This window comes from Lycorma delicatula, chromosome 12 (genome assembly GCF_047948215.1).
Source record: "Lycorma delicatula isolate Av1 chromosome 12, ASM4794821v1, whole genome shotgun sequence".
NCBI classification, from domain to species: Eukaryota; Metazoa; Arthropoda; class Insecta; order Hemiptera; family Fulgoridae; genus Lycorma; species Lycorma delicatula.
Window position 1 is genome coordinate 38,297,542 of NC_134466.1, and position 22,665 is coordinate 38,320,206.

The 22,665-nt window shown below is 28.0% G+C and overlaps 2 protein-coding genes across 4 annotated transcripts in view; one reads left to right on the plus strand and one right to left on the minus strand.

Annotated features, from left to right (window-relative positions):
- Positions 1–1,867: 1,867 nt before the first annotated feature.
- On the minus strand, positions 1,868–16,386 carry LOC142333257 (mitochondrial nicotinamide adenine dinucleotide transporter SLC25A51). Its single transcript, XM_075380261.1, has 4 exons — positions 16,196–16,386; positions 14,821–14,972; positions 11,097–11,462; positions 1,868–8,775 (listed from the first exon to the last, which is right to left on the minus strand). The coding sequence occupies exons 3-4, from the start codon at positions 11,391–11,393 to the stop codon at positions 8,050–8,052; spliced, it is 1,023 nt and encodes a 340-aa protein (XP_075236376.1). The 5' UTR covers positions 11,394–11,462; positions 14,821–14,972; positions 16,196–16,386; the 3' UTR covers positions 1,868–8,049.
- Positions 16,387–16,431: 45 nt separating this feature from the next.
- LOC142333258 (uncharacterized) overlaps positions 16,432–22,665 on the plus strand; it is a 51,058-nt gene continuing 44,824 nt past the window's right edge. The window contains exons 1-2 of one of the 3 annotated variants that reach the window (XM_075380263.1): positions 16,432–16,640; positions 18,930–19,124. In XM_075380263.1, the coding sequence (XP_075236378.1) occupies positions 18,954–19,124 (171 nt within the window). In that variant the 5' untranslated portion in view covers positions 16,432–16,640; positions 18,930–18,953. Of the gene's footprint in view, positions 16,641–16,660; positions 16,981–18,929; positions 19,125–22,665 lie in introns of those variants that run through there. The other 2 variants (XM_075380264.1, XM_075380262.1) reach the window with 2 other exon arrangements.

Below are 22,665 nucleotides of genomic sequence, written 5' to 3' on the forward strand. Positions count from 1 at the left end.
TAATACCATTAACATAAATATTACCATTATGTATTCAGTAGTTGTTAACATAAAACACTATGTACAGTACTGATTTCTAATTTGATGTAGGGTTATACTTTTTATTTTTTCTTATTACGAGTTTTAAAATATCTAAAAGAAAATCACTGTTTGTAGAAGAAAAGACACACATAATTTGGAAGTTACATCAGTTGAAAAAAAATTGATATCTACAAAGAATTATCAATGAATCACTCTACTGTCAATAATTTGAAAAAAAAATCAGGATATAATTAAAGAACTGTATATGTATATAAATATATATATACAGAACAAAAAAACTACACAACCCTGAATTCATAATCCATTGAAGTGGGGAATCTGGTTTTAGACTGGCACTAAATGGGTGGGTTGGTATATATGATTATTGTAGCAATAACATATAGACAATCAAGTAATCTCTCCTTATTTTACCATAGAGTTATTTTAGATGGCAATTCTTTTTTAAACAGCAAGGGAGACTTTGCTGTAGCTTCTCCTTTACCAAACATAAATTAACAATTTCACATATAGTCGCTCATTTTAGAAAAACCAGTAGTGTAGATGAATGAAAATGGTCTGACCAGCTAATATGTTTAAATTATAAATTTTTGAATGATCATCTTTAGTCAATAAGAAGGCTGTTAAAGAGATTGGACATACAGGAGCATCCGCAGAGCCACAAAGAAATTAAAGTACAACTGTACCATGCTCATATCTTACAGGAATTGTGAGAACCCAATTATGGAAAAAGACTCAATTATTGCAAATGGTTCATGGATTTCATTTGTGCAATATACAGATCTTGAATAGATCTTTAGTGATTCCATCTAAGCATATAACTAAACAGCCAGCACAACCAATGCTGAAGTGTAGAAAACCCTCATGTTCTTCATGAGACTAGATAACATTCAGAAAACACTGAAATTGATTACATTAGAAATTTCTCAAAAAAAAAAATAGGTCAAATATTTTTTTACAGAAACAGTAATATCAGACTGAATGCCACCAGCAAAACAGACTTCATAGTGCTACTAGGAAATGAACACAACTGTGGGCTAGACCAAGGTGGTGCAACAGGCCAGAGTGAATAACATGATGTTGCTACGTGAGTTCTTTGGGAGAAAGTCATTTCCTATAGTCTAAGGCTACTTAGCTTGTCAAATTTTTTCTCCAGTTTTTCTTTTCTTTGGGGTTACTTAAAAGAAAAAATATTCAGATATATTCTTTGTACAGTTAATTAACTTAACACAAAATACTTAAGTCAATATATTCCATATCAGCACTGCAACCACTAAAATATCTGTTGGTAATATGAAGAAAAATGTTGATGCCTGTATAGCTGCAAATGAAAGTCATTCATATTGCATATGCAAATGGTAGAATATTTTAATACCCTGACATTGATTTTCTATGACAAGCAATATAAGATTACTAGTTTTTTAATCTTAATATTTTTAATGTAGTTTCATTATTGTCACATAAAAAAAAAAAATATTGAAATTAATTTACTTTCTATTTGTTCTTTTTAACAAATATAATAAAATTTGTCAACATAGTTTTTTTTTTTTTATACAAAGCTTAAATTACATAAATTTGTCTACGTAACAAATTTGTCTATATAATAACATTATATATATATATATGCTTATTTGAGAAATTAAAATCATACTTGATTATCTGTTCCACACTGGCAGTAAATCATAAAAAAATAAATCAATCATCATCAAGGATAGTTACAATCATCCATTTGTTTGAAATAAGATAATTAAAATATTTGTGTAGACAAACAGATGATAATAATTGTGCTGTTTTTATAAGTAAAAAACTTAACAAAAATAAAAAACAATCCCTCTAATATAGTTATCCTTTAATATATAACAACAATAATTAAATATCAATTTACATTTTTAACATAGTACCTACTTTATTAATATGTGAAACAAAAAAAAAACTTATGAATTGAATAGGTCATTATAGGAACCTGACTTTTTTTAGATAATATTCAAAATAATAAGTGTTATTTCACAATATTTCTTACAGAAGTGTGCGATTTCATTTCACCACTTCTTAAAAATTGCATTATGACATTTTTATTATTGTACTGTTTACTTTCTAGTAGTCTCTTACCAATGTTTAATATTTCTTACCTAACTTACCTAATTTTAAATTGTGAAAATGTTTGCCAACAAATCAGATGTTGAACAAGACTACAGCAGGTCATCAACCATTGGTTAATAAGCAAAGAAAAAGTATATGTATGATCTTCCATAGAATATTTTTTTGTAAGATGGTAGCTTGGGATCTAGCTATAACCAAAATTATTGATGCATAGATTACTCATTTGATCTTAATTCTAGGAAATCTTACTTTATGAATATGATCTAGTGAAACGTTTTTGATTTGGACACCATAGGCAGTTTTATTCTTTATTAAGACCATAGCACATGTTGGTGTAGCTAGTTACATTTCTCAATGGCCAGACGAAAATATCTTGTTAATTAGAACCCAACAATAGAATAGTGATAGAGACCACTATTCAAGAACCATTAATTTTAAAATACTTGAAGAATCACAAACCCACACTCCATTTGATCTCTTCTCTACTGTTCTATCACAAAGCCTAGTGGCTTTGATGTACATTATATCATCCAGCTAGTCGCTTGAACTTCTGAGTTTTTTTTATGGTTTGTCATGATATAATTAATTGTATCATGACTACAGTTAGTCTTTTGTGTACAAAAAAGAATAACTATATTGTGGGTATCTAGATCAAAGAGGAATGAAAAATGTAGAGCATCCATCTTGGAAAGCTAAATTTCCACTTCGTCTGCTATGGAAGGATTTAATGGACTTAAATGTGTACCAGAATTAAGATTTGGGATAAAGTTTAAAATCTTCAATTGGAAAATGATCTTAGTGGCAGACAAGTTAAAATTTTGTTAGCTTTAACTGAAACAAGGGCTTTAGTACAACAAAGAGGTCTCTGGAAAAACCAAGGCTTTAGTGGGGAAAAAATACAAATTGAAAACTGAAGTAGCTCGCTGTGAGTCTGTTCAGAAGTCATTGCTTTCTCAAATATCTTTGATTAAAAATAAACATATTTATCTTTGATAAATAGATAGAAGTTTTGCGTCATGATTGCTGATATGAGTTGAGCTGAATAGTAACAGAATAATGTTTGAATCTCTCAAGTTCACAAAATCCCTGGTTTCTTTTTTTATAATCACTGTAAAAATTTGTAACTCATAAATAATCTCATGCCATGAACAACATGAAAATTAAGAAGTATAGAACAACTCTGAAAAATTTCAAAGGAACATCACTAAATTATACTGAAGATTTTGTAAACAACCAAGAAAAATAATGTGAATGATAAATACTAGAGAGTAATTAGAAGACTACTAGAGAGTAATTAAAATTTTAACAAGATTCTACTTTTTAATTAAGAAAAATACATTTTAATAAAAGATAAGTTTTATTCATTCATTATTTCAAAATACTCAGGTTTCTCTTCTTGACCTTATAGATCAAATTCACAACACAGTTAATCAAAAATAAAACTACGAGTAATACATCACATCTAACTTTAATAACAATAAATATAACACAGCTATATTGTAGTATCAGCCTAATATAATGAATTACAAAATTGCCCTTTATAACATGGATTTCTGTGGACAGGCCTACAAGTATGTTAAAAAATAAATTAACATCAAAATTTATGTACAGAAATAAATGCACTGTTTTGTAGCATATAAAATACCAACCCAAAAAGTTTGTTTAGAATATTTTAAAGTAATAATGCACAGTTGCATGTAACAGGGAAACAAAACATCATGCTGAGTGACATGTGGCAATCATGTAGTACATATTTTCCCAGTACAAACAAGCAAAGTCTTGTTGAATTCCCTTCACTTGCTTTTTGCTAGTATCTGTTGCCATAGAGTTGAATGTATCAAAATGATAAAAACAACATAGTGATTGGATATTTTAACAGCCAAAAATGTGAACCCTAGATGTTAATCACGTATAGTGCCACTTGAGTTTACAGAGATCCAAAAAATTCAGAACAACCCTCTGCAAAAACATTTCCTTTGACAGTGTTCTGAAATTTCAAACAAGTGTATACAATACATTCTGGAAATTGGAATGACCATGAATTTTGTGCAGTATATAGAGATGCTTCAAACATTTAAGAAAATGTGTATGACATATTTGAAAATTCAATGAGCTGATAATCCAGTGACATAATGCTCAATAGCGCACATTGTGTGCAGAGGGTCTTGTGAAGCTGAAATTTGAATTTATTCCATGCCCTACATACTCACAAATACCTCATATTCAACACTGTTGAAAAATCATAGTCATTTATTTTTAAGTAAAATAAAAAATTAACAGATGGATACTTTTGCAATATTGATACATACTTTTTTGCATGTATCTATCAAAACTAACTAATTAGCCTCTGACTGCAACATTTCCTACAAAAGAATTATCAATATCTTTTTTGATGTCAATACAACAGCGATTCAAAAAGAAAGTTTTTCATAAAAAAAGGATTGATCCCCTTAAAAGACAAAATAATTTACAAACATAATAATTACTAGCAGAAATTGTAAGCGCAGATATTTTGCCAGCTTCAGATTATCACAATGTATCAAGTAAAGCCAACACGGGAATACAAACACTTGATTTTTAAAATTTAATATTAAAGATAGGCCTTACTGGAAATGTATATCCAACTAACAAAAGAGAATACCTAGTTTCAATGAAAAACCACTTAACCATTGTTCTTATGAAATACAGAATTTGGTAGTTCATTTAAAATCGCCTAAAAAAGTGAACTGAAGGAGGATCACTTTGTAATCAAGTTTGCAAGTGTACAACAGTGATGCTAAGGACTCAATTTATGACTGCCTAATTTATGACCACTCTCCAGGAACAGATTAATTTGTTTTATAGCAAGGATTTATATTTAATATAAATTGATCTTCCTTTTCAATATATTACTTGAGCTTCCATTATCAAATGGTTCCAAAATTCTTAAAATGAAGTATTTCAATAACCTTGTTTCATTTTCCTTTAATGGAATATGTTTTCAAATTTTTGACTAGTCACTTTCATCAAGCAAATGAATGTGTATACAATACTGAATGTAAACCTGTTATTGTTAAATATTTAACTTTAAAAAAGAAAATGCAAAGTTGGAAATTATTGATTTCATTAATTTATGATAAAATTTACTTCAACTAACTTTTTTTCACATTATGAAGGAAAAGAGGTACCATAAGCGATACTAAGAATTTTGGTAAAGTTAATCATGTTATAACAGGGTTGTAATGTATGTAATCCACTTTGGCTTAACAAATAAACATCAAACAAGATACTTAATTGTTAATAGTATGGTAACAGTTATTGGCTAAGCTAAGCTCTTTGACTGGGCTATATTAATTTATTTAATTTACCCATTTCTTTAAATTATTAAATATCTTCACCTTTTTATTCAGACTTTTCTGCTTAAATATTAAGATAATGTAATTCAATTTAAAAAAATAAACTCAAAACTTTATATTTTTTATTAAAGTAAAAAATGGAAAAATATACCCGTACACAAAGCTTAATCCATAGGAATAAGCAAAACAATAAAGAATAACTGTAATTATAAAAGAAGAAGCCTGAAAAACAACAACATCGATGATCATAGTAAACAGAATTAACTGATTAATCGTCGTCAATGGTGCATAAACATTTTTTTCCTTTTTATTTCTACAACATTTTTTGCTCTTGTATAATTTTCCTTTATTTCCTTAGGTGTAATCACAACAAGAAATTATATAGTTACAGGTTTTTAATTAGCGAGTTTATCTGAATATCAACTTGCTGTATTTTACAGGATCGTGTAACCCCTTCCATATAAGCTATATAATGATCGTGATATGCCTGTTAAAAATAATATTTCAATTTTATTTGCTAATTAAGTGTTGCTTTTATTCATTCATCAGTTCATGAAAATTATTTATTTTGAAAAAAGATATGAATACTGGTTGTTAAAAGTAATGGTGCAATTATGCACCTTTGGTGTATGGAGTGATGAATCACATGCTAGATGTGCAATATGTTACCCTTACATTACAAATAATACTTCGCAATCCTGCGTTGTGCTATTTTTATGTTTGAATTGTTAAATTTTTGTTTTGTCTATCATTTTACTATTTTTATAGACGTTGTTATTTTATAAAATATTCAGTTTCTGAGTTTGCTAACAAACGGAATTTACAATTTGGTGTTTTTCTCATAATTTATCTATTGATGAAGAAATTGTGCCATATTTTGATAGGCTTTCAACAAAGGTGTTTATCAAGGGAAAAATAATTAGATTTGGATTTAAACTTTGATGTTTGTGTAGTTCAGATGGGTGTTTGAACAGATTTATTCCATACGGAGGTGGAACAAAAAAATCTGAATATGGTCTTCAGATACAAGTAGTACTAGATCTGTTACATTTTGTATCAATCCCAACGAGCATAGAATTTTTTTGACAATTTCTTTTCTATATATGATCTGTTTAATTTACTAAACAAAAAAGGATATTTTACAACTGGCATTGTCAGAGAAAATAGGCTTCCTAATTGCCCATTGAAAAAACAAATATCTTGAAGTTGCTAGATGGAATAATGCAGTGGTGACAGCCACCCGTAACCACAATGGCATTTATCCATTATCAAATACAAAAAGATACAGCTGAAAATAAAGAAAAGACTTAGTGATTGATCAGCCATTAATGATAGCAAAATATACTAAAAGTATGGTCATGTTGATGCCTATGAAAATGGTATTGGAAATTATAGAATTTGAGAGCATGAAAATAAATGGTGGCCATTGTCTATCAATGCTTATTGAATCTACTATAGTAAATTCATGTAAAATATACAGACTTGCAAATAACAGTAAAATCAGTCAAACTGATTTTTGGTCTTCTCTGACATTATCACTGACAAAAAGTGAAGAAATAAAATACAATGAAGCATTGCTGAGAATAAAGAAAAAAAGTAAAAATAACTTTTCTTCACCACCAATGGCAACCAAGGGTCGTCGGTCAAAAAAGAATTTCCCAGAAGATGTTCGTTATGATCACTCGTTATTTCAAAGCATGTGAAAAACGCTAGATGAAAATGTAAGCTATGCAAAAACAATACATTTTTTTTAAGTATAAAATGTAAAGTACACCTACATTCAAAATCTTTTCAAGAATTTCATTTGCAGCAAAGAAACTAAATATTTAAAACAAAATTAAAATAGTTCATTTGTAACTTTTTCTGTTTAATAAATTGTTCATATGTCTTATTTATATTCTTCAGAATGTGACATTTTTGTATGCTTTTTCCAAAGGGGTGTAGTAAATGAACCATTTTATTCCTGAGCGATAATTGAATTTTTGTTGATATGAAAATATTTCTAGCTTTATATACTTAATAATAGATAAAATAAACGATTTATTTATAAAAAAAATTGCATATCTTTATATTCGGCAATTAATGGGTTCATGTAGACGGACAGTCCCTAATAAGATGTGGATGCCAGAAAGGTCATAGGCAAATACATGGACAGGGCAGTTTCCAGAAAATAATGAAAGAAATGTTGAATGGAATCAGTCCAAAAATATTTTACAATTGTTAAATACTTTACTTTGCTAAGTACCTTTTTCCTTATCTCTCTCATAAATACTCTGTTACTTGTACTCAATACTTTAAAGATAATTAAAATCTGTTTAACCTAAGTTTGAATGCAATAAATTTTATTATTTGTAACAGTCAAAGAGTTAATAATAATTTTTTAAATATTTACTAATTGTCTACCGATACATACACACAATAATTATACAGAGCCTTATGCATAAACTTAAAATAAGAGGACTATAAAATCAATGTTTCTTTCTATTTTTAAAACACTCATTAACCTGTAAGAAAAAAATTCTTTTGATACAGAATTAAAATTAGGAAAAAATAAAAATCATATATTATACATAAATCAATCAGAAAAAGCTTTAAGTAACATCTCATATGAAACGTTAATTAAACCCCAACTAATAAATGACCGAGTACAATTTACTGAAACCCCACGATAAAAACCGCTAATGCTTCTATTTCTTTCAATATACATTTCTTTAATAGCAGCAATAAAACCTTGATAAGGGCCACCTAATCTACTTTGAACATGTACTTTTAAAACATTACATGGATAAAAAACACAACTAATAAAACTACCGATAAAAGCACCGATTAGAAATTGTTTAGACATTTTGATGTACCATAATTGTGAATCCGGTAATCTTTCATAACAGAAATCACGTAAACCAAAAAAAAATACATTAGATGGTCCGTTACGTAATAAAATTGGTACTAAACCACGATAATATTCTTTAAAACCATAATCAAAATAAATAATTTTCACAGCGTGTGATGTATTTCTCAATTGTTTATGATAAAAATTATCTTGTAATAATGTTTGTATCCGTTCAAATGGTGTTAGTAATGCTTCAATTGTTCCAGCTAACATTGATGCTGTAGCATTACTAATTGGTTTTGGTACATTTGCGGTAATTAGTGGTTTACGAATATTTTCATACATTCCAAACATTAATGAAGTGCTTATTGATTTTTGCAATAATGGTGGTAATATTCCTCTATATAAAAACAAAACTCCTTCAGATTTAATTTCTTTAAAAGCACCAACAAATCTGATATTATGCAGCATCTGAAAATATAACAAATTGGTTTCATTATATATCATTTATCAACTTATAAACTAATACTGGGTGAAATTTTTTAATTTTTTTGTACTTTTTTTTATAGAATCTGCGGTATTGCTTCTTAGCCCCATTATTATAATTTTATCATAACAATCATCCTCCAGCAATTCTTATTGTTCATTCATATTTAAAAAATCCAGTTTCTAGAATTATGAATATGTAACTAATTCACATCAGAACATAATTATACACTAATGTGTATTATGTAGGAATGGCAGATGTGGTCAAGAATTCGCTTAAAAATAAATTATTTAAAAACTTCGACTAGGACAGCATGACAAAATTAATGAATATAAGTATGAAGTGGTTAGTGTCCACAATAATATGTAAAGTAATAATATTAGAGAATGCATTCATTCCTTTTGAAATGATTTGGACTTTATTTTCAAAATTATGAACATTAAAATAAATCAAAAATTATATTTTTTATGTTCAAAATAGTTCATAGCAGCCTTATTAGGACTTCAGTTTATTACTGTTAACTTTTGGAACAGGCAGTAATTAATTTTTTATTTTAGCATTCAGGACCAAAATTTTTTTTATGATTCTCTCAGTACTATATTAAAAGAATCATATTTCAAAATTAATGGCTGAAATTATATTATTATTTTTTTAATTTTATTCTGGGAAAAATGATTATTGTTCTTTTTTAAATGTTATAAGTTTTTAATTTCTACTTACTTTTGTTAAAAATGTTTAATTATTTTCAAAAATTAAAAAATCTTTTTCAATATCAAAAAGTAAAATTATTGTTACTATTTTTTTTAAATTATACTACTACTTATAATCCACGGGGGGAGATGCCTACAACAGAAAACAGCTCAACTGCAACCACCCACGTTGTATTTAACCTATTGACTGTACTGGTAATAATCTTGCTTCCTTGCAAGATTGAGTAACATAGACTGATTACAAATAGACTTCTTACCCAATAATCAGACTAATATCTAAAATTCTATGAATATAACAATGTATAACTGAAAACACTGATACAAATGTAATGCATTTAACGTAATGTTTATGGTTTCATTTTATGTACTACAGTAATTATAATGCTATTATATTTTAATACTATAATATAGTACTGATGAGAAATTAAAATCTGGTTATCACTGTTTTCATAAAATTTAACATCTTGTAGGCAGAGCACATTTTCTTTTGGCAACCCTGAATAGGGCAATGCAATTGTGAGAATGGGATGGGAAATAATGTATTTCTAATAAATGAGAAATGAAGAAAGGAATTTATTGATAAAAAAAGAAAAGCATAGCACAATAGTTTACATATTAGAAGTTTAAATATTTTTTACAGTCATAAAATTCAATTGAATACATTTCAACATACAACATAACTTACATCCCGACAACACCAAAAAAAAATTATCCAACAACATCGCTTAAGTTTACCATTTGTAGTGAAATTAAGTCTCCCTGATGTCTATTTTGAAGTAAGAAGTGGAAATTGATAAAGTACTACATGTGAAGCTCTACACCAGATATTGGCAGATATAGAAGAGGAAAACATTAAAAGAATTCTCTTAGCAGAAGGATTCATTTTGAAAAGATTATTTATGATTCTAATCCATAACATGCGTTTGTTTTTTTTTTAACTGTAATGATGTACTTAACTTTCATCACAATGATATTGAAGAAAAATATACTGTTTTCTTCATGAAATTGATTAAACAGTACTTCAAAAAATTTGATTCTTCTTTTATTTTCTTCATGCAGCATTTACAGTAATCATTAAGCAAAAAGCTTTCAGTAATGATAACAAAGTGACAGATTCTTGCTTAAAATATTCTGACCCTACCTTCAATGAATTTTGAGTAATTTTATGGTATTATTTAATTAATCAGTTCATCAAATTAAATTTTAAGACTCCATTATGAGATTTACATAATTCTATTCATGACTAGATTCACATTTATAAAATTTCATTACCCAACACTTCATTGTATACTGATCAACAGTCTGGTTTTTGTAAACAACTTCAAATGTGAATTAATGTTTGTAATGTGATAAAAATTCAATCATTACAAATCAGATTTTGTTAACATAACACAACTATTGAATTATACTTTGGAGATCAAGAACAGTTGAAGTATGCAAATTACAAGATGGGATATTTATATGGTATATTACTACATGGAGGTGCTATTTGCATCATTACCTTCATTAATTCTTTTATAACTTGGGAGTACATTAATTATCAGCCCAATTTAATTTGCCTTAATTGGTAAGTAATATAAATATTAATAACTCACCTGTCTAAATATGATTTTATTAATAGGAAAGGTAATACCAATGTTAATAATTGCAGCAGTCCAACCACAAATGAATTCTTTACTGGAACTAGATATTTGGCATTCTCCTGCAAGAAGTGATGCAAGATTGCATGAATTTGTTCCAATGTAATTAGTTGTATTTTCTTTATTTCCTGATTCGGTAAATTTATTATTATTACTATCATCATTGTTCATGTTTTTTTCGATTATTTTATATGATAAATGCTTATTATGTATATCAACTGAATGTGTTTGATCATTACTATTTTTCATCATTATGAGCTAACAGCAATGGAAAAATGCAAAATGTCTGAACAAATGTTACTCAAATTATCTTTTATTCATCTGAAACAACACAAAGAAAAAAAAAATCATGTATAATTTATGACAGTTTCATAATAAATATCCTATTTAAATTAAAAAGATTGGTTTAGAAAATTAATATACTGCACGTTCCCATGTACGGATAAACTGAATACAACTATTATCATAAACATGACACAAATTATTGATGAGTCCAGCAACCTGCAAAATAAGTGTTCTGCCCAAAGGCAGGTTTTCACATGGCCGCCCTCCATTTCATTTTACAGTATCTCTCTTCCCTTTTTATATTGTCTATCATTTTCATTCATCTCCGATCTCTTGCTTTCCTCCCAGTTACAAATTCTTCCAATGCAGTCACGTCTCAGCCAGTGTCCCAACCAACTGCATTTTCTTCTTTTTATTATTTCAACAATTGTCCTCTCTTCTCCTACTCTAAGAAGCACCTCCTCATTTAGAACTCTTTCCGTCCAGCTGATCTTTTCCATCCTCTTCTAAACCCACATTTCAAAGGTCTCCAATCTTCTCTCCTCTCCCTTCCTAATAGTCCATGTCTCTGTCCCATAAAGGGCCACACTCCACACAACATTTTGCAAAAAAAAAACAAAAGACTGTGTAGATCATATTCTACACAGCTGGTGGCATGCCACTGATAATAAGTTATCTTTAAGGCAGTTAGGTAACTTCACAATAAAACGCCCTGCATTTTACTTTTTGAAACATCATCATCATCATCATCATCATAATATTAAGCATTATTATTAATATGTTTGTTTTAAGAGTTATTGATTTCTAGCAATGCAAAGAAATTAGATAATTATGAACATTTTATCTGCTATACTATTCTAAATCTGATACTACCAAAGTTTGGATCTAAAAGTAAATTCTGTTACAAACTTCTTTCGACTACTAAACCTGAACTCCTTTCTCTAATTTTTATCTTATGCTAACATGAAGTACCACATTTGAATTTTTTTTTTAAATTCTACATCTATAGATGTTTTGTAAGAGCTGACTTTTACAAACTGAAAATCAACAAAAATAGCAAAGATTCAGACACATTTTTCCCGAATCAGAGGTCACACCCTTCTTTTATCAGTTTCTAATTCTTGTAAAAAAACTTTTATTTGATGATGATGATATGTATGAGTGTAAATGAAGTGTAGTCTTGTATATTCTCAGTTCGACCATTCCTGAGATGTGTGGTTAATTGAAACCCAACCACCAAAGAACATCGGTATCCACGATCTAGTATTCAAATCCGTGTAAAAATAGATATATTTACCCCTGGATCAATGGTAAGTCACTACTAAAATTTCTATTTCCAGTTTATAGAACTTATCTTAACTATAAAATAGTATGACTTTTTGAAAGTGTAAACAAATTAACTAATATTTTATGAGTGAATATGATAAATATGAATCTGGCATATTAAAGAGTATATTTTGTTTTCTGTGGGCCATGTACATCAATTTGATATGTGTTTATAAAATTAAAAAAAAAAATTCTTAGCACTCTACATCATGAAATTATTTCAAATTTTACTCTAATCAACTAACCTCTGTTACTAATTCAAAAGATTACTTATCTTAAAAAAAAAAATAATTAAAAAGACATGAGGAAGAGAGTAAAATGGAGTGAGTATTATTTCAAATAATTATTTTGCATAATTACACAAGTACTTTACATTAATCAAAATAAACATTTATTTAAGTAGTACACTAAATGCCACCATGCTTGCATCATTTTCACAAAAATTTATAAATTAAGTTTCAGTTGTAAATTGAATTTTTTTGACATTTAAATTAATTTCATTTCTATTAGGGTCAATCCATTTAAAGTGTCCCAAAAAAATAGTAGCAGATTGCTTGACCAATTAAAAAAAAATTAAAATTTACCCACTTGTTTCCAAACATGTTTCAGGACCTTATAACTATTTTTTTACATTTTTTATTCAAGTAGTCTACCTGTGGCAGCCATTTTTGTTATGGTGCGCACACCTATTTTTGTGATTGTAAGGGTTTGCGGAAAAAATCATAACTAAAAACTATTGGTTCTGGAAGGATGAAAGAAAAAGCAATTCAATCATATTTTCCCAAGGTAAAAGATAGGTCCAGTGGTTTATTGGTAATTTTTTCATAGAAAGAAGAGAGATAGGTAAATAAACCACTACACCAATCTTTTACCTTGGAAAAATAGGATTCAATTGCTTTTTCTTTCATCCTTCCAGGTCTAATAGTTTTTTAGTTATGATTTTTTCTGTAAACCCTTACAATCACAAAAATAGGTGTGCGCACCATAACAAAAATGGCTGCCACAGGTGAACTGCTTAAATAAAAAATTAAAAATATTTTTAAGGACCTGAGACATGTAGGAAACAAGTGGGTAAGTTTCAATTTTTTTTTAATTGGTTGAGTAACCACTCTTGGGTCACTTCAAATGGATTGACCCATTATCATCAGCCTTGAAATTATAACTATACTTTTACTGCCATTAACCTGAAACATTGTTTTTTACTATTATGTCTTCTTCACGTTCATCGTTTGAATTTAAATCACTGCATGAAGAGTCTCATCATCTGAAATATTTCAATCAAATAAATGCTTATTATCAATATCACTATGAAATTTCTTGCTTCTCAAGGATTCATTTTAACATTATTAAACAAACAAAAATATTTTTTTTTAAAACTGTACTGTGTGCATATATCAGATAAGACAACATATGAGGTCTGTGAGAAAGTGAGAACAATCCAGTTATGTAACAATTTGACACTCAAGATCATTAAAAATTCAAAACAATTTATATTCCTTTTTTTATTATAATTCATAAAAAAATTAACTATATAATTCCTTTTCAAAACTAATAACAATTGGTCTAACATTCCTATGTAGGAATGACAAATAGAAACTACAATGCTGTCAAGAATATTTACAATTATTAGATATAATTTAATTTACCAGCTGATCATGTAAGACAAAATAAGCATGTCTTTTCTAATTTACAAAATAGAATAATTTTGGAAATTAATACCGATAATCCCTCATACTCAAAAGTGTAAACATAATGATAAGATTAAGGAAGTAATATACTCAAGTTAGATTACTTAAAGATCATAATCTACATTTAAAAAAATACATGGTATCCAAACAGTTACATTTTATTTTTAGGCAAAAGATTATAATAGTAATCTATAATAACAGCAATATAATTTACTTCACTTCAACGACAGACAGTAACAAACTGTCTCTAAAATTATTTAAAAATTTTACTGTTTTTTAGTGATTTATCAAATTAAAAACTGTTCTAAGAAAGATATATTTGTATACGTATTCAACAATGACAAAAGACATAAATAATAAGTAATAAAAAAAATTCTTACATTTTTTATTGTATGTTATTCTAGTGCTGAGAAAAACAACTTATACATTTTATAAACACAAAATCCATTAGAGTGAACTGTATGTTGGTATAATGCAGTAACTCAAATGAATTTTATTTACACTGTGCAGCATCATTAAATTGTATGTACACCTGTAAAATAAAAAATAAACGATTTGTTAAAAGTTATAATGATTTGTGAATAACTACAATATAGATCCTGGATAAGATGTTAAACTACATCTTGAATAATCTGATTCCTGTCATATCTCAACAAAAAAAAACTCTGTCATGGAAATTGGTGTAAACTAAGATAAATTTCTATTCAGTGAAGTGCTTGCAGCAAGTCAACAAAATTAAGAATACTGGATTCAGTATAAAAGGGGTCATAAGACTATAAAACACTTTAATACAACTAGTTCAATTGCTGTAGATCACATTAGAGCACTTTAAATTTACAAGTGGCTAATGGCCATCACAATCAATTCCAATAAAGTAAATGAATAAAGATAATATAACATGTAATAAACATAGAACAGCAAAAACAAAAAGCATGGTGAAAATGTTCACTGTTCAACCAGGTTGAATAGTTTTATATTAAGGTTGAGCCAATGATTATAATGATTAAATACTTAAACGCAATAATTTGAAAACATAGATGTAGAAAATATCTGTGATTTACTAAATTAAAATTTCAAATTACTTCTTCAAATTATTACTTCAATAATGGGATTATTTACAAACATACCATAATATGGTGAATCTAACACCTATAAGTTTAGAATATAAACATAATAAAAGTTTAAAAGAGAACCTCTCTAAACATAATTTATACAATTTCTGATTAAGTTGTAAAAGAATCCAACATAAATTATACAAAATTACAACATACTACTCAACTAATGCAGTTCAAGCAAAATTATGCGGTGAATATTTTATTTCCAGCTCAACAAACTTGGATCTTTAAAGACTTCTAGAAGCAGAAAGAGAAAACAAAACACAATTAGTTTTTCCTAACAAAAGTCTTCTTTCTTGAGGTAACAAACTTTCCGCTTTTACAAACATATTACGAAATAATATTAATTTTTTTAAATAAACAAACTTTGAGCGGACCTTTGCTACAACCGGAATTACATTATACGTACAGTTTTTTGAAATCAAGCGATATGAAATTTTGGATTTAAATGTATGAAAAATAAGTAGATTTAATACATTAAATCGTTGAAGATAATACAAAATTTTAATTTCAAATTATCACATTTAATTTAAATAGTACATGACACTGATTAACACGGACAAGTAGCAACCCGAAAATTTTCCAGCCGGACCTGTGTGGGAACAATTTTTACCAGAAAAATTTAATGCATCTTTCTTACCTTGGCAATAAAATATCTAGCATATTCACTAGGAAATGCCATAATTTTAAACTATTCGTCAATTAAAAGTAACTGCATCTTTGGCTTGCACGTATAAATTTTATCATACAGCAACACGAATATTGCACTCAAACCCCAGTACTCTAAACATCAGCTGACACTCGGGCATTACTGATCCTGGGACCAACGCAGGCTTGCTCATGCTCTATAATCGATATATCGAATAAAATTGTATGTTCTTGGGAAGAAATCGACGCCCTATTTCTTGTTAATTTTTTTTCGTGTTTTCCATGTTAATAAATTTCAAATTTAACTTATTTATAAAGTATTTGGTTGTGCGAAAAATCAATGTTTAGTAATGTATACACTACCTGTATACATCAGCTAGTTAATTCTGTATAGATGGCACTACATGTACTTTTATCTTAATTTTTTGTGTATACAGGCAAGTGCTATTTGTTGAATAAAAGTGATAAATATTAAAATTTTCACAGTGATTATGTTTTTTTTATTATTATTAATATCGTAAATTGTCTGAATGGTTACGTTGTGTTGTAAAGGTATAATTTTAAGGATTCAATTTTATTCACCCAGCTACCGCCACCTGTGTATGGTAGGAAGGAATTACCGTAAAAGGTAGCAAAAACAACGTGTTAAGAGGAAGTATGTATTTGTCGAAACAGGTTGAGGTTAGGCTTTGTTGTACGTATTATCATTCATTGGCAAAAAGTAAATTGTGTATTGACGCTTTTCAAAATTAAATTGTAGAATATTTTCTATTAAAGGTAAGTGGTTGTGTAAGGTAGTACAGTGTGTGAAGTATTTTAATAAATTGTTCATTGTTTTCGGAAAAATTTGAAATTGATTATTCTTGTTAGATTGTAACACTTAATCTTAAGAAAACTTCTTGAAAATATCCATATAAATGAGATCAAGTATTGCCTATGAAGAATGTTTTATCCAATACTTCATTCCACTGCACGGTTTGCTGAACTTTATTTTTACAGTAACAACAGGTTTATGCCCACTTAAGTTACCGATGGATGATAAATGAATTTTAGAGCTTACAGAAAATGCCATGCCTGACCGGGATTCCAACTTGAGACTTCCGAATTTAAGCCCGAAACGCTACCATCCCGCCACGCAGATCGTCTGGATTACTTCAGTAGTCGACAATTCGCAAAAAAAATTGTTTTCTTTATTTTAGCGGATTTGTTCCTACACGTAATTCATCCCCTTGTTTCCATTTCTTACTGAATATCAAATTATTCAAAATTTTTAGACAATACGTAAGAAAATGCATGAGAGTCATTACATCTCTATTGAAGCTAATGTTCCTTACTCTTATAACTACAAATTTCTGCAATATCATGGTATGGTATAGTGGGTTCAGAAAAGTATCTTTAGTTTCTCAATGTTGCTACGTATTAATTGCCAGATATTGTTAATAATACACATTATTCAATTATTAACATATTGAAATACTCATCACATAAACATCTGATTAAAGTATCATATATAAATAAAGAAGTCATTCATTGGGAAAAGACGGAATGTACATGCATAATTTTGCATATCTAGATCGATGAAGTGTCTCTGGTACAATTCATGCTCATAGAAAATTTTTTTATTGCTCTCTTGCATATTTATTCATTTATTTAAAATAAAGGTTTCAAGTTTAAATCTTATTGATACAATTGAATCATTTTTGGATTTGTTGTAGGCCTGAATATAGCTGAAAACAAATTCTTCCCTTTTTAAATTATAGTAAATTTTTTTTTGGTCTTCAGTCATTTGACTTGTTTGATGCAGCTCTCCAAGATTCGTTTAATTTCAGTATACCCCCTACATCCTTAAAAATTTGTGTTACATATTTATTAAAAGTAAAATTTAATAGTTTCCAAAAATTAATTTAAATATGCTCAGAATATTTCATCTAATATTTTTAGTTTGTCAAAAAAGTCACATGGTTTTGAAATGATTTGAGGAAATTGCTCATATAAATTGAAATATTTTATTGCATATTTGAAAAATAAATATTACATATTTAAAGTTTCCTTAGTTAGAATTTAAAATTATTTTAACTCAGGCACTGTGATATTACTACAGCCTGCTCAGGACCACACACAGTTGTTGAAATATGATAGCACAGCATTTATACATCAGCTACATTTTCTCTTCATATGTTGAAAGTAATAGAGTTAACCTCAATCTATGACGTGTCTTTGTGTTCAGTATGAGTTATACTTTTAAACAGTACAGATGATGTGACTAGTATGCTAACTTAGGTAACATTCTACAAGGTACGTATCTAATAGTAGTTGGTGGTGTGTGATTGATAATAACTTGTAAGATGTCTATGTAGCACTATTCTTTTTGAACTATAGCCAATTGAGAAACATTTCTTCATAAAATTATGCTTGATTTAACAATTATGTGCTAATTTACTAATTAATCAATATATTCCAAGTTTCTGTATTAAGTAATACGTATTAAAATCTTCAATCTTAATATGTATGATAATTCCAAATTTACTTTCAGCAGTTTTTTTTGTCTCACCTCAGCTTATATTTTTATAAAAATATTGTATCTTGTTGCACAAAATTCTGTTTTACAATAAAAGAAGAAACTTTTTTTAAGGAACTCTTTTCCTCATATAGATACTTCGTTCGTTTCTTTTCGTCACAGATACTTTGTTGAAGTTGTTGAATTTTATTTTTATGTCTGTTTTCAGATTAACAGATAATTTCTTGTAAAAATGAATAACTGTGATAAGGAATGCGAAGTCTGTCCGTATGATAAATCTCATATGATTCTTAAATCACGTATGTTGACACATCTTGCTAGGTGTTCAAAGAATCATCAGGATGCCGAAAAGGAGCCTTGTCCATTTAATAGTAAACATATAATTCCAATACCAGAATTAAGAGTAAGTATTGTTAATTGTAATAATTTTATATTTAAGGGAAAGTCAGAATGTAAAGAGATTTTTTTTTGTTTTCCTTTATATATTGGTAACACTGATTTCTGTTGTTTAAACTAAATAAGATAAAGATAAAATAATAATAATTTGTATGTTATAAAATAATTTTTTTTCTGATTGGTACATATTTATGTATTGTACAGATCATGTCAGAGATAAGTAGATATAATATAACACTAATAAGGAAAGAATCTGCTCAGTATTTGCCTGGCTGGATTAAGAAAAATCTGTTGGAAGTCTTTATTAATATTCAAAATATTAATACATAAATTTCTAAGGTAAAATACATGAAGATGCTGAATATAAAAAATAACTAAAATCAAATTTCAGAAGGTGCTATGAAAATTTTTTTTACCTATTTATGTACATTTTGCATGGGATGCAGAATATTGTTTTTTACTTTTTTTAAAATTGTAATTGTATTATTTAAAAAAAGTTCATCTAAAAAATAGTATTAGTTACTTTTAATAAATTTGTGATTTTTTATTTTTTAAACAGTTTGGTAATATATTAAAAATGGCAATGGAAGCAAAACAAAGTCCTTTCCAGTAACCTAAGTATTGTCTTGAGTTCCTTCTTTTAGTTTAATTTATTGATAATGAGCCCAGATTTCATTTGCAAACTTACAAATGGTTGGCAGTCTATGACAAAGTGTGAACTGGTCTTTTTAAAATAATGATTTGAAATTGATAATGGTGCAAGAATATAATAAAAAGAATATCATGCTACCTTAGGTGATTGGTCTAATTATTTATTTTATTCTGTTGATGAATCTATATAAGTACATAAATTATCAAATATATTTTTAATTACATTAGCCCCGTTAAATACCAGTTGTAAAAAAGAAGAAAATCAAGAGTTCTAATTTTTTTTAATATCACTTGTATGAGGGTTACAGTATTGGTTTAAGGGAAGAATCAAAGAGCAAAAAGAACAGTTTTAGTTGCAAGCATGGCCATAGAATGATTTTCTATCTTCCTGCTTTGTAGCACCATTAGCAAATATGGTGACCCCTTAACAAAAAGCTCTGGTATTTTGCAGTTTGCTAAATGTGAATCTTAAGTTACCAATCATTCTGTGTTACATAGAAAGTTAAATTGTAATCTCCAAATGACCATAATATTCGTCGATGGCATAATCAGTTTGAAGTTATCTTAAGACTACGTGAAGGAAGATCAAGGGTGTCTGAAGAAAATGTTGAACCTGTCAGGGATTCTTTCTTGCATAGTCCTAAAAAATCTGTTGAGGAAGACCAGCTGTGAAATAGCAGTGTTTGTGATGATAGTGTGAAATGTTCTAGGAAAACACTTACATATATGCTTCCATACTGTTTACAGCTATTATTGGGTTTGAAACCTACTGATTACGCTGTGCATGCTGACTTTGCAATGAAATTGTTGCATTATGAAGGTTACAACTTTCTTGATTGTATTTTGGTTAGTAATAAGTTAATAATATGTTTAGAGGAAAAGTTATATATAATACCATTACCTGGGGAATCAGAAATCCTCAATGTGAAAAGTTACCCGTGAAAATTAAATATTTTCTATGCAATAGCCTAAAGGAAGTTTATAGACCTTTTGTTTTCACTAAAACAAGTGAAATGTTAGTTGGTTATTTGGATAATCTGCCTGAAAATGACTTCCTCAACTGCAAGATGGATCAGAGAATTTTATTCAGCAACTAGATGATGGACAATCATACTCCTTACCAGTATGATTGTTTATGGGATCTGTTAAATTGTTTTTCCCAAACATGGAATTGTTCTGTATGGATCTGATGATAGAGTTTGCAGTGGCCTTCAGTATTACAAGAACAGTTAAAGGATCTTGTTTATGCTATCTGCTATTTACCCAATTTGAATCACAAGATTGAAACAAAGTATTGTGAGTCAAGTTTTAAGAGTAATTAAATAGCTTTACAACCCCAATCTTCTTTTTTGGACACCCTGCAAATCTACCAGTAAAATGATACTTTCTTATATCAATATGATTAAACACTTTGTTGAAAAAATCAATATGATAGGATACATTTTCCCTCGTAAGAATAGATTTTAAGGAATGCTGATTCATTTGTTGAGCATGGTGCATGAAGTAATATTTATCTTGTCACAGTCATATTTATCTCATGTCACAGTTTAATTGTTCTGGAACTCACTTAAGCATGCTCAAGTAATCTTACTAAAGTAGTGAAAAAATACTGTTAGTATATTACATTAACATTAATTGTATCTTTATTAATAAAGAGTTTGAAGTTTAATAATTCACTTCGTATTTATTGTAGATAATTGTAAGTTATTTTATTACCCAGTCAGTTTTCTATTAACCTCTGCAATTTTATATCTTTATTGAAATTTTTCTTCAAAAAACTAAAGAAAGAGCTTTTTTATCTACTTTTTAACCTTAATAGTATAACTGATAGTATCTTGTGTACATATATTGTAAAATATTATTATGTCTGCATAAAAAGAAAATTATCGTAAAATTCTGCTTTTTACTGCTTCATAATTTATCTTTTTTTTTCTCAGCAGACTAATAATTTTTTGATCCATATTTTTCTAGATATCATTTTATTGTTATAACATTTTTAACAATAATAACATAGTTTAGGAGTGCTAATTAAAAAAAATAAAATAAAACCATGTCAAATATGAATTATCAAAGAATAATTTGATTTGTTCCCAGTGCAAACAATGTTTATTTAATTTATAAGAAAATAATTAACTGGGTATTGTGTCATAAATAGTGTAAAAACAAAATTTAGTGAATGTTATAGTGTGTGTTTTTACAATACCTTTTTCTCTTTGCAGTAGTTAGCTGAAGAGATGATTTTTATTTCCACTTGTTAAAAATAAAATAAAAAAAATATCCACTTATTATTTCCGACTGTTAAAAGTTAAATAAAAAAAATAGTGTGAAAAATTAAAAAAAATTGTATTAAAGCTCATAACTGTGTGTGTGTATTATCAAACTTTAAATTCTTTACTAATAAAAATACAGTTGATGTTAGTGTAATGTGCTAATGGTATTTTTTCAATACTTTATTAAGATTACTTGAGCATGCTTAAGCGAGTTCTAGAACTATAAACCACTATATAAGAATATTTGTTTTTATGTATTCACATACTTATCATAATAATATATTGTATCTTGCCTATACTTTATTGCAGCTGTGATATATTAGGTACCTTGGAGGTGATAGAATACTGAATAAACTGGAATGTTGGTGTTAAAGGAATTTAAAAATGAGAACTGATAGTAATTTAAATATCGGTCTATTGATAGTTAACAATTGTGATGATTTAAAGAAATTGGACTATTGAAAGAATTACATATTTATTTAAAATTGTCTGCTTCAGAATTCATCTTTTTGCATGTGCAAACATTTATTTTTACAAAATTATTGGTTTTTAAAAACTTGTTACTAGTTTCATTTTTTTTACTTCTTGGCTATAACGATATCTGCTGTTACAGTAGCTATAGCTCTT